The following is a 14,122-nucleotide window of genomic DNA, read 5'->3' as shown; positions in this document are numbered from 1 at the left end:
GGTCCTCCAGACGGGCAGAAGTCCTCATCCAAAAAATAAATACAAATTTGCCTGTAAAATAAAAATAAATCCTAAGATAGCTACAATGTAATTATTAGTTATAGTGTAGCTATCTTAGGGTTTATTTCACAGGTAAGTATTTAGTTTTAAATAGGAATAATTTAGTTAATGCTAGGAATATTTATTTAGATTTATTTAAATTATATTTAAGTTAGGGGGTGTTAGGGTTAGGGTTAGACTTAGGTTTAGGGGTTAATAAATTTAATATAGTGGCGGCAGTGTAGGGGGGCAGATTAGGGGTTAATAAATATAATGTAGGTTGCGGCGGTGTAGGGGGGGTAGATTAGGGGTTAATAAATATAATGTAAGTGGTGGTGGGGTTCGTGAGCGGCGGTTTAGAGGTTAATACATTTATTAGAGTTGCGGTGGGCTCCGGGAGCGGCGGTTTTCGGGGTTAATAACTTTATTTAGCTGCGGTGGGCTCCAGGAGCAGCGGTATAGGGGGTAAACAGTATAGTATAGTGTGGGTGCTTAGTGAAAGGGTACCAATAAAGCTGTGAAAAAGCCGAAGAGCAGCGAGATCAATGACTGTTAGTTAACAACAGTCCGCTGCTCATCGCCCCGTACTTGGTGCACAGCTTTTTTTTTTTTTTTTTTTTTTAAATGTTTTTATTGAGGTAATCCAAACAAACTCATAACAATTACAAATTAAAGGGCAACATCACAAGTACATTAATACATGAGATCTTGGTTGCATAGTGCAAAACATCAACAAGCAGGAAATCACATCTCGCCTAGCCTGTACCAAAAATTACCCTTCAAAATTGCACCTCATTTTATTGTTGTATCTGCATAGTGTCATCAATGTACCAGAGATCCACCCATGGGATCTGAAAATTAGGGTATAGAGGAAGACACACCATTAAGACAGTGATATCATACTCAGACAAAACCCGCTTAAGCATCTTCAAGAGATATTAGACAATACATAACACAACACAGTGATATGAATAAAATATAAGCAACATAAAATTACAAGTTGGTTCAACATGGGCACAAGAAACAACAGTTACAGTCTAAGTCACATAAAGAAGATCATGAAGCTATCTTCTGCTAACTTTTCTGCAGGTTAACGTTTAAATAAATTGAAGGTACGAGAGTTAACATAGGATATTTATGAGAGAGTATATATGTAAACATAGCAGTATTATTCCTCCTTTGTTGATCAGCACTCGCTCCAACAAGATCTCATTCTATGAAGAACTCGGGAAACACTTATGTTGGTAACCTTAGATCCTCTAGCTTCTATGTATCTTAACAAGGAATCTATCACTTACATTAAATATATATATGAACTGATATGTATACAAAAGTAACAAGAGTGAACAATTTGCAGGCTTTAGAACACAAAATAATAGTCACGATAGAACTAACAATAATAAGATCCGGAAGAGTCAGTCATACACACATGTAGGTACAATCCAAAGAAAAGGCCCCACGGATAGGACAGAGACTTCATAACTCTGTCAAATAGGAAGTGTGGAGGATAAGCTGTTTATCCCAAACCACACAATAAGGGGGGGGTCGGATCCAGGGCTGGTGATAGAGTCCCCTTCCTTAGGGGCTATGCAACTGAAAGTATATTTGGTATGAGAGCACTCCTCAAAAATGCGCTCTCTCACAAGACAGGAGACTACAAATTTTCTAGAGGGGACTACAATAATGCTAGGGGAACATTCTCATTTGGCACTATGTGTAGTCAGGAGTTCCAAAATATCACATAAGACAGACTCTAGGGGCATTATGTTCAACATATGGCTATGCGTTATAATTAACTTGATTACTAGCTTAATGTGATATAATCTTTACAAGGGACATCAGGGGAATTTTAGGCAGAATAATCCTCTTTGGAACCTGTACAGAGTAGTTCTGTAATATTAGACTATGGACCTCTGACAATAGCATATAAAAGAAATAGTGACTGAGTCTCAGTAGAGGCCCAATATGTTAGCTTAAATATAATAGAAAACATTTGTAAATAATCATAGACATAGCTCTGATCCATAGAGTATAATAGAAAACCTCAGAGAAATTACAGAATAGCAGAGCAACTGCCCCTCCAGCAGGATTATGGTTATAAAGGGGCTATAAACACTGGGTATTAAGTAGTAGAAGGCTAAACAGCCTTATAGATAGCGTTCAAAAACCAGTTATAATAATTCAATTAGGAACTAATGGGTTTGTGAGGTACAAACAGTTAGACCCAAATCAACATAGGGGGCACAGGTGGAATTGATAGAACTTAACAAGAAAAAAACATAGAAGCGGGGTGGGGAAAAGAAAAAAAATTACATAAATTAGCAGGTACTTTCTTAATATGAAGGTCCCAATAGTGAAAAACACAATCCACTGAGAACAAGGCCCATAGGAATGAGAAACATGGTAACAGTGAGCAGTATAATTATATAGCATAAAAGCTTAATCTGGGCAAATGAGCAAGTACAGAGTGCAAGTCCAAATATCAGGCCCTAGGGCCTTCATAACAAGCTGCAACAAGCATCATAGTATATTATTTGGGAACATCAATTATATACATAGAGAGAGTGTCTCAGCTATGGCAATCCCCTCAGACATCAACACATCCTCAAAGATACAACCCCTCACTTATCCGATGCCAGACCGGAGACTCTGGGAAGCGTGATGCCATGATGATCTAACTTGGAGAATCTGTAGGATCTGCCAGCTCTCACAGCCGTTTAGTCGGAGCGAGTGTGGATAGTCCAACCCCAAAGGCACTCTGAGAGCCGTACCAGCCAGCGGCTGAGAGAAGTCTGTGTGGAGAGCTGCAAGAAATGTGTTTCGTTGTAGCACCAGACTCTCAGTGACTGTCACCCCACAGTCCTCCTCCTCCTTGGGATAAGCTGCTAGTGACCGCATATGCATGCTAGCTGAGAGAGACGTAGTCCCAGGGTCTGTGCCTGTCAGCATCAACGGAAAAGAGCAGACTTGAGGAGCTGCAAGCGCCATGCTGCTCTGCGGTTCCTGCACCGCATTGTGCTCCACCATGAGGCCGTCACTATGCATGCGCATTGCTTGAGACATACAAATAAGGGCATCAAGTCTCTTACATAACTTTCTCCCATGCTCTTCTAGAAGTTCTCTGACAGCGGAGTACGATAATTGCGGTTCCATAGTGGCTAGTACTGTGACACACCTCAGGCATTAAAAAGACCACAAGTTTAAAGATCTGTTAGGTGGTTCAAAGTGTCGGTGCACAGCTTTTTGACATATTTTTTGGTAATTTTGGAGAACGTATTCAGGTCCGCGGCAGCGATGTTAGGTGATCTTAGGCGAGCGTATTGGTGCGGCGAATGCAGGTAAGTTGACAGCTTGATAAGGGACCAATAGCACTAATTAATCTCCCAGTGGGTGGTAGGATTATTTTCTATGTGAAATAGCTGACTGTGCTCATTGAACCCCTCAGCCATAATAAGAATTGAAATACCTAACTATTTAGGCTGTGTGATTAGACATTGATAACATTAGCAGGTCTGCTTTACCTGCAGGCTCAGCCCAGTTATTCAGGCATGTCATTGAGAACAAAAGGTAATAGTTTTAATGAGCAAAAATAGCTATTTCAAATACAAAATAAACAAGAAGGAAAAACAATTCCCATGCATTTTAAACTCTGCATTAGATATAACAAGTAATTTGGAACATATTTTATAGTACAGTGTGCCTTTAAACTTTCTATATCTCAGGTGATGAGTTGTATCTGGTAGCAAAATTAATATGTTGAATATTATTTCATTTGTATCTTAATTTAAACGGACATCAAACCCAAATTTTTTCTTTCATAATTTAGAAAGAGCAGGCAATTTTAAACAACTTTCCAATTTACTTCTATTATCTAATTTTCTTCATCGTCTTGATATCCTTTGTTGAAAAGCATATCTAAATAGGCATAGTAGCTGCTGATTGGTGGCTGCACATAGATGCCTCGTGTGATTGACTCACCCATGTGCATTGTTATGTCTTCAACAAAGGATATCTAAAGAATGAAGCAAATTAGACAATAGAAGTAAATTGGAATGTTGTTTAAAAATGTATTCTCTATCTCAATCATGAAATTATAATTTTTTTGTGTTTCATGTCCCTTTAATAATTAATATTATTCTCACTTTCTAGAAGAAATAACTCAGTTGAATGGTGGATCTGACTTCACATGGGCAAAAGACCAGGAAGAAAGAAACAAGCTGTGGACAGCACGACATAATGCATGGTACGCTGCACTCGCACTGCGCCCAGGATCCAGGGTAAGAGATGATCCTGGCCAATAGTTATTTATTTAGCTTAACTGCTTTATGGAGCTAGTTACCCAAATACTGTAACTTTATAGAGGCTCTTAAATATACAAACTAGTGAAAGGGACATAAGGTGGGTGTAAAGCGTTAATTTAAAAACACAGATCTTTTTAAGTCAAACCAAACTAGAGTGCTCACTAAAATGTGCATTGGAACACAGGTAAATGCTGTAACCTTTGAACTCTAGTATGAGAATGATAGTCATGGTGACAAATTAGTCATTAGGGTTACCAGGTTACTGTATTGAATTGGACACTCCAGTATTTCAACCAGCTGTCTAGTACATTCTGTACAAAAAAATGGACTCTTAAAGGGACAGTTTACTGTAAAATAGTTTTTCTTTAATGTGTTTCCAATGACTTGCTATGCCAGCTGCAGAGTTGAAAATGTATGCAAAGTTGTTCATTTATGTTTATTTTTGTATATAAACATATACAAAAATGGTGCAAGCCCTCTTCGCGGGTCCAAAATGACGAATCCAGCTTCCTCCAATCACGGGTGGCATCAGGCCATAATCCCCCTGGGGGGAAAGCCGCGATTGGAGGAAACCGGATTCGTCATTTATGACGTATGAAGAGGCTTCCGACGGCCGGGGGAATCGCTGGATCGGCTTTCAGGATTAAAAGGTAAATTTTTGGAGAAAAGGAGTGAAATGTCAATTTTGATGAATTAAAGTGCCCTTGTTTTTAATAAGTTTATTAAAAACCTGGCACTAATTCATCCAAATTGACCTTCACTTTAACTGCAAAGGGCTCCAGTGCACTTCTATATATGTCTATATATATGTACACATGTTTTGATGTGTTTATATGTGTATATATGTCTGTAATACATATATACACATATAATTACATATGTATAAATATATAGACATAAATATATACAGTATATATATATATATATATATGTATATATATATGACATATATACACACATACATATACATCTTTAGACATGTATATGTATGTATGTCAATGTTAAAGCCCTTTGCCTGCCTTTTTTTCCCTAATACATGACATCTCATATTTTTGAGCCCTTATAATTTTTGGGTGCAATATTTTTTTAAATATTTTTTATTAGATGGTGTTTTTATAAGTGTAACTGTACTTTATAATGTATTTTTGATTTGTTTTGTGACACTTTTTTGTTTTGCAAAACAGTTAACCAGAGCTCTGAGGTCGCATTAACCTGACGAGCGGTGACTTCAATTGCGCTCTAGCAATCGCGTTTACTTTTAACTTGTAATACGAGCGCAATTTAACTTTTGCGCAAATGAACGCAAAAACCCGATATCGCTCTTGAGCAAACTTTTGCGCTCCACTTATACTCTTGGCCAAAATCAGCACTGTTTCAGACCTACATGGTCCTTAATCATGCTTATTTTAACAGGTATACTTTACACAACTAAAGGGGTAAGCAAATTCAAAATTAAACTTGCATGATTCAACTAGAGCGTGTTATTTTAAGACACTTTTAAATTCACTTCTATTTTCAAATGTACTTTATTCTCTTGGTATGCCTTGTTGAAAAATAATATGTGCATATTCTACACTAGTGGTGGGAGCTAGCTGGTGATTGGCGCCTGCACACATTTGCCATTGGCTGGCATTTCAGTGCATTGCTGCTCCTTCAGCAAAGGTTATCAAGGGAATTAAGCAGATTTGATAATAGAAGTAAATTGGCAAATTGCTTAAAATTGTATGTCCTATCTAAATCTTGAAAGTGTTTCATGTCCCTTTAAATAGTTTTCTTAGTCCAATTAGATTACTCCCATTTAATTTGGGCTTTTAACCCTTTCATTACACACAACTCAATGCTGTGGTACAATGAGCTTACTACAACATTAAAAATAACTATTTTTTAAACATTTTGTACAAATGGTACTGTTAGTCAGCTTTGCTTCCAGGTCATAAACCATATACATAAACTTAGGAGAGGGGGGGGGAATAGAAAATTAAGGTTGAATTAAGGTAGTGGAGTGGATAACATTTCTTAAAGGGACAGCCTAGTCAAAATTAAACTTTCATAATTTCATTTGCTTTGCTATCTTGGTATTCTTTGTGGAAAGCTAAGCCTAGGTAGGCTCATAAGCTAATTTCTAAGCTGTTAAACTGCCTCTTATCTCAGTGCATTTTGACATTTTTTGACAGTTAGACACTGCTAGTTCATGTTTGTTATATAGATAACACTGTGCTCACTCCCGTGGAGTTATTTAAGAGTCAGCACTGATTGGCTAAAATGAATGTCTGTCAAAAGAACTAAGATAAGGGGCAGTCTGCAGAGGCTTAGATACAAGGTAATCACAGAGGTAAAAAGTATATTAATACTCACCAACCAAAGCGCTCACCAACACCGCTTCCCTCTACCTATCCTCTCTAATCAACAAGTATAGTCCAGCCCGCCCACTAAGATCCAACAATGACCTGCTCCTTTCATCTTCAACTATCACCTCTTCCCATGCTAGACTGTAGGACTTCTGTCGTGCAGCACCTACCCTCTGGAACACTCTCCCTCGTGCTCTCAGGCTTTGCCCTAATCTTTCTTCTTTTAAATGCTCTCTGAAGACTTTTCTGTTCAGGGAAGCCTACCACCCAACTCAGTAATAAATTAATTTCACTTACCTAACATTTCCCTCATCTAACTCTGCATTAACATCTTTCTCAGTCTTGCAGTCCTCACCTCCTCTTTCTCAACCTCCTACCCTTCTAGGCTGTAAGTTTCCACAGGAATAGGGCCTTCAATTCCTCCTGTATGTGTTTGTAATTTTATGTCCTGTCTCTTAAACGTTTTATATTATTGTTTTATTTAAATGAATTATATCCATGGACTGCGCTGCGGAATATGTTAGCGCTTCATAAATAAAGTATAATAATATTAATATGTGCTGGTTGTGCAAAACTGGAGAATGGGTAATAAAGGGATTATCTATCTTTTTTAAACAGTAAAATTCTGGAGTAGACTGTCCCTTTAATACCTTACTCCCCCCCTTGGTTTGAATAGGGACTATGGTTTTCATTTTTTTTTTATATAGTTCTTTTTAATGTTCTAGTGAGAATGCCCCAATTCTGTATCTGACCCACCATGCACTTAGCCCATGGGTCTCCCTAATTCATCTTGCAGCCCCTCTTTTCAGTTAAAACAAAATGTTGAAGATATGAGTATTATCTAACATTGTACCTGGAATAATTTTGTTAACATAAGAAACTTGTTTTTTAGGGTTATGCTACAGATGTATGTGTTCCTATATCCAAACTTCCTGAAATCATAGTGGAGACTAAAAAAGATTTGCTTGACTCGCGTCTCACAGGTAAGATATGCAAATGTACATATGAGAGTAGCTATGCAATTCAGATGCAAAACCAAGAGCAATGCAAGATAAAGTAATTCATTTTATTTTTTATTTCTGCAATGAATGATTGAGCTTTACAAATGATTACATTTATTTTGTTCTATAAATTAGCAGGGATACTTGCCTAGATGTGCTAATTGCCTATGCAATAATTTCTGTTAATTCACTTTTATGAAATGGAGGATTTTAATCTCGTACATTTCTCTAAACCATAATTTAAATTATATATATATATATATAGTATGTATATAAGTGCCTGACTGTAGGATGATGCCAAGCTTTTTAACCTTTGATTTTTAACTTAATCAAACACACACACGCAGACACATATTTATATATTTATATGTGTGTATACCTTGTAATCCCGCACTTCTATAGTTGACACTCATCCAAAAAAGTAAAAAAAAATCTTTATTCCAATACATTTTAAAAACAGAAAGGCGTAAAAACAATGTGGATCCAAAGTAAAGGCCTGAACTTTGGTTAGAGCATTATGCCAAACATGTTTCAGGCTTTCCCTTAGCCCTTGGTCACTGACATACCTGATTTATATGTGTGTGTGCGCAAGCATGTGCGCATGCATGTACATGTGGTGCATACATGCACACGTGTGTGCGTGTGCTGTACATGAAGCTCTCAGTAAATGAAACCCGTGGCTGATTACAACGGTTTTAAGTGCACTTCTAATACATTCAACCATAATAAATGCGTTTTCCATCTAATACGAGGAGAGTCCACGGCTTAATTTATTACTTGTGGGAAATACAGAAACTGGCCACCAGGAGGAGGCAAAGAAACCCCAGTCAAATACTTAAATACCTTCCCAACTCCCCTCATTCCCCAGTCATTCTTTGCCTTTCGTCACAGGAGGATGGCAGAGAAGTGTCTGAGGATTCATCCTAACAGGGGCAGATTCCTCTTGTCAAATCTCTCATCAAATCCAGAGAAACGGATTGCCTTTCTAGAGTGCGTGAGGGATCTCTCCTCTCTAGGAGTAATTGTACCGGTACCTCTAGCAGAAAGGGGTCTAGGGTACTATTCAAACCTTTTCATGGTACCAAAGAAGGAGGGCACGTTTCGCCCAATTGTAGACCTAAAGTGCTTAAACAAGTTTCTGTCGGTTCCGTTCAAAATGGAGACGATAAGGTCTATACTGCCCCTAGTTCAAGAGGGTCAGTTTATGACTACGATAGACTTAAAGGACGCTTACCTTCATGTGCCAATACACAAGGATCACTTCAGGTTCTTAAGGTTCGCCTTTCTGGATCAGCACTTACAGTTTGTAGCTCTTCCCTTCGGGCTGGCTACTGCTCCAAGAATCTTCACAAAGATTCTGGGAGCTCTTCTCACAGTGGCGAGAACCAGAGGGATAGCAGTGGCTCCTTATCTGGATGACATTCTGGTGCAGGCTCCGTCCTGCCAGCTGGCAGAGGAACACTCAAGTGCTCTACTCCTTATTCTGCAATCTCATGGATGGATGGTAAACTCAGGAAAGAGTTCTCTGGTTCCCAGTACCAGAGTGGAGTTCCTGGGCACGATAATAGACTCCATTGCCATGAAGATATTCCTAACAGACAAGAGACGATGCAAGATTGTCTCCAGTTGTCTTGCCCTCCAATCCTCCTCAAGGCCATCAGTGGCCCGGTGCATGGAGGTGATTGGGCTCATGGTATCCACTATAGATGTCATTCCATTTGCCAGATTCCATCTCCGGCCTCTTCAGCTTTGCATGCTGAGGCAGTGGAACGGCGATCATTCGGACCTGTCCCAACTGATCTCTCTGGACAACGGGTCGAGGGAGTCTCTCTCTTGGTGGCTCCGTCCAGACCGGCTGTCCCAGGGAACTTCCTTCCTCAGACCATCTTGGGAGATTGTGACTACGTATGCGAGTCTTTCGGATTGGGGAGCAGTTTGGGGTGCCAGGAAGGCACAGGGCAGGTGGAATCGGAAGGAGTCTCTTCTCCCGATCAACATCCTGGAACTTCGGGTTATCTTCAATACTCTGGTGGCTTGGCCTCTCCTGTGTCCGTCCAAGTTCATCAGATTCCAGTCAGACAAAATTACCTTGGTGGCCTACATCAACCACCAGGGGGGAACGAGAAGCTCCCTGGCCATGAGGGAAGTATCTCGGATTCTGGAGTGGGCGGAAGCACATGAATGCTCGCTATCAGCGATCCCCATCCCGGGTGTGGACAACTGGGAAGCGGACTTTCTCAGCAGACAATCATTTTATCCGGGGTAAAGGTCTCTTCACCCCAAAGTGTTTGCAGAGATTTGTAACAGTAGGGGGACTCCGGAGATAGATCTCATGGCATCAACTTCAAGCTACCCAGATATGGGTCACAGTCCAGGGACCCTCAGGCAGAACAGGTAGATGCCTTAGCAGTGCCTTGGGGATTCAACCTAGTATACATATTTCTACCATTGCCACTTCTACCTCATGTAGTGGCATGCATCAAACAGGAGCAAGCATCAACTATTCTGATTGCTCCATCGTGGCCGTGGAGGACATGGTTTGCGGTCCTAGTGGGGATGTCATCGTCCCCTCCATGGAGGTTGCCCTGTCGCAGGGATCTGCTGGTACAGGGCCCCTTTCTGCATCAGAATCTAGATTCTCTGAGGCTGACTGCGTGGAGATTGAATGCTTAGTCTTAGCTAGAAGGGTTTTTTCTGAGAGGATGATTGATACTCTCATTCAAGCCAGAAAGCCGGTCACCCGTCAAATCTATCATAAGGTGTGGAGGACCTACTTACTCTGGTGTGAATCTCATGGATATTCCTGGTATAGGGTCAGGGTATCCAGAATTATTTCCTTCCTCCAGGACAGTCTGGAGAAGGGACTTAAGGGGACAGATTTTGGCTCTATCTGTGCTGTTACACAAGAAGCTCGCTGAGCTCCCTGATATTCAGTTTTTTGTTCAGGCTCTATCCAGGATCAGCCTATGCATTCTCTTGATATTAAGACTCTGTCTTGGAAGTTTTTATTTCTACTGGCCATTGCTTTGGCACGCAGAGTGTCTGAATTAGCGGCCTTGCAATGTGATCCTCCTTACCTAGTTTTCCATGCAGATAAGGCTGTCCGCACTGGACTGGGATTTCTCCCTAAGGGGGTTTCTGATTGCAATATTAATCAGGAGATTGTGGTTCCTTCCTTGTGTCCTAAACCTTCTTCTTCGAAGGAATGGTTACTTCATAACTTGGATGTGGTTCGAGCTTTGAAATTCTATCTTCAGGCTACGAAGAATTTCAGACAAACTTCAGCTTTGTTTGTTGTCTATTCGGGGAAGCACAAGGGGCAGAAGACTTCTTCTACTTCCCTATCATTTTGGCTGAGGAGCATGATTCGTTGGGCTTATGAGGATTACGGCTCACTCAACTAGAGCTGTGGCTTCTTCTTAGGCCTTTAAGAATGAGGCCTCTATGGAGCAGATTTGTAAGGCAGCTACCTGATCCTCCTAACATACTTTTACAAAGTTTTACAAATTTGACGTTTTTGCTTCAGCTGAAGCAGCTTTTGGGAGAAAGGTTTTGCATGCTGTGGTGCCCTCAGAATAGGGTCCGCCTCCTTTTTACCCTCCCGTTTTTCATTCAGTGTCCTCTAGAGCTTGGGTATTTGTTTCCCACAAGTAATGAATGAAGCCGTGGACTCTCCTCGTATTAGATGGAAAACATAAATTATGCTTACCTGATAATTTTATTTCAATCGTTACAAGGAGAGTTGGGTGAACCTAAGTTTCTTTACTTTTTTTCTTCTGGCACCTTTTATACCCTGATATTTCTCCTACTGTTCCTTGTTCCCTTGGCAAAAGGTCTAGGGGATGAGGGGAGTGGGGGAAATAATTTAAGACTTTGGCTGGGGTGTCTTTGCCTCATCCTGGTGGCCAGGTTCTGTATTTCCCACAAGTAATGAATGAAGCCGTGGACTCTCCTCGTAACGATGGAAATGAAATTATCAGGTAAACATAATTTATGTTTTTATCATTTATTTTTACTTACATATGCCACAAAGCTCAAGCTTGTAGAGTAATATCTTAGCTCATAAACGCAAAACAAAGAAATAATTATTTGACAGTTATGTTCTGCTCTTTATTTCTAATTTATTTCAGATCATAATCATGATTAATTACATACAATTACATTAAAGTCAATTTTTGTTACATCTAAAAGAGGGCATTTTGAAAGCTATTAAAGGTTCTGGGTTTGTGTTTTAGTTTTTAACAGATGTTTATTTTATTAGATATTTTTTCCCCTTGTAAGACTACTTTCTACCAATAAAGAAATCAGTTCTTATGGTCCATTTGTACACAAACAGCTTCAAAATTTAAATAAACAGTTTTAACATAACCTTTTTTCATGCAAAAAAACATGTTTAAAGGGACATTAAACCCCAAATTTTTCTTTCATGATTCAGATAGAGAATACAATTTTAAACATTATTCTAATTTACTTTTTTATCTAATTTGCTTTCGGCTAGATTACGAGTTTTGCGTTATGACTGAAAAAGCCTCATAATGCTGCTTTTTCCCTACCGCTGCTATTATGAGTCTTGTAGGCACAGCTGTACCGCACACTTTTTTTGTCTGTCACGCAACTTAACTACCGCACTTTTTAAAAAGTCCTTTTTCAATGGGACTTCCATAGCGCCGGTATTACGAGTTTGCCTGTCCGGCCAAAAAGTGAGCGGTACAGCCTATACCGACAAGATCCGTACCGTAAACTGAAAGTCAGTAGCTATGAGTTTTACGTTACAAAGCTGTACCATAAAACTAATAACTAAAGTGCTACAAAGTACACTAACACCCATAAACTACCTATTAACCCCTAAACCGAGGCACTCCCGCATCGCTAACGCTAAAATGAAATTATTAACCCCTAATCTGCCGCTCTGGACATCGCCGCCACTATAATAAACATATTAACCCCTAAACCGCTGCACTCCCTCATCGTAAACACTAGTAAATTTTATTAACCCCTAATCTGCTGCCCCAATGTCGTTGCCACCTACATACACTTATTAACCCCTAATCTGCTGTCCCTAACATCGCCGCAACCTACATTACTGTTATTAACCCCTAATCTGCTGCCCCCAATGTCGCCGCCACTATACTAAAGCTATTAACCCCTAATAGAATGCAAGCTCAATCCTATTGGCTGATTGGATCAGCCAATAGAATTAAAGCTCAATCCTATTGGCTGATTGCATCAGCCAATAGGATTTTTTACCCTTTAATTCCGATTGGCTGATAGAATTCTATCAGCCAAATTGGAATTCAAGGGACGCCATCTTTGATGACGTCATTTAAAGGAACCTTCATTCTTCAAGAACTATCGAAAGAAGAAGAGGATGCTCCGCGCCGGATGTATTGAAGTTGGAGCCGCTCCGTGTCAGAAGGATGAAGATAGAAGATGCCGTCTGGCAGAAGACTTCTGCCCGTCTGGAGGACGACTTCTTGCCACTTGGATGAAGACTTCTCCCGGCTTCGTTAAGGATGGATGTCCGGTCTTCAAAAACTGTAAGTGGATCTTTAGGGGTTAGTGTTAGTTTTTTTTTTAAGGGTTTATTGGGTGGGTTTTATTTTTAGATTATGGACTTTGGGCAACGCAAAAGAGCTAAATACCCTTTTAAGGGCAATGCCCATCCAAATGCGCTTTTCAGGGTAATGGGGAGCTTAGGTTTTTTAGGTCGTTTTTTTTGGGGGGGGTTGGTTGTGTGGGTGGTGGGTTTTACTGTTGGGGGGTTGTTTGTATTTTTCTTTACAGGTAAAAGAGCTGATTTCTTTGGGGCAATGTGCTGCAAAAAGCCCTTTTAAGGGCCATTAGCAGTTTAGTGTAGGCTAGGGTTTTTTTTTTAATTTTGGGGGCACTTTTTTATTTTGATAGGGCTATTAGATTAGGTGTAATTAGTTTAAATATTTGATCATTAATTTTTTATTTTGTGTAATTTAGTGTTTATTATTTTCCGTAATTTAGATAAATGTATTTTTTTAATTTAATTTATTTAATTTTAGTGTAATTTTAGGTTTTAGTGTAAGACAGGTTGGGTTTTATTTTACAGGTAACTTTCGGCTAGATTACGAGTCTCGCGTTAGGCTTAAAAAGCAGCGTTGGCCGGCTTTTTAACGCTCGCTGGTATTACGATTCTTGAATTTACAGACTCGGAAACACCGCAAATCCACTTATGTAAATTGCGTATCCTATATTTTCAATGGGACTTGCATAGCGCCAGTATTACGAGTCTGACCAAAAGTGAGCGGTAGACCCTCTCCTGTCAAGCCTGGTACTGCATTTTAAAGTCAGTAGTTAAGAGTTTTACACTACAACGCCGTAGCATAAAACTCTTAACTAAAGTGCTAAAAAGTACACTAACACCCATAAACTACCTATTAACCCCTAAACCGAGGCCCCCCAC

General features: G+C 39.7%; 1 protein-coding gene across 2 annotated transcripts in view; it reads left to right on the top strand.

Annotated features, from left to right (window-relative positions):
• The window catches only part of LDHD (lactate dehydrogenase D), an 85,591-nt gene that overhangs the window by 60,959 nt on the left and 10,510 nt on the right, over positions 1–14,122 (top strand). For both annotated transcript variants that reach the window (XM_053702925.1, XM_053702933.1), the window contains 2 exons: positions 4,189–4,316; positions 7,581–7,671. In XM_053702925.1, the coding sequence (XP_053558900.1) occupies positions 4,189–4,316; positions 7,581–7,671 (219 nt within the window). The remainder of the gene's footprint in view (positions 1–4,188; positions 4,317–7,580; positions 7,672–14,122) is intronic.

The sequence above is a fragment of the Bombina bombina genome, chromosome 1 (assembly GCF_027579735.1).
Source record: "Bombina bombina isolate aBomBom1 chromosome 1, aBomBom1.pri, whole genome shotgun sequence".
Taxonomy (NCBI): Eukaryota; Metazoa; Chordata; class Amphibia; order Anura; family Bombinatoridae; genus Bombina; species Bombina bombina.
The sequence above is the reverse complement of the archived record's forward strand: the minus strand, read 5'-3'. Positions and strand labels throughout refer to the sequence as shown.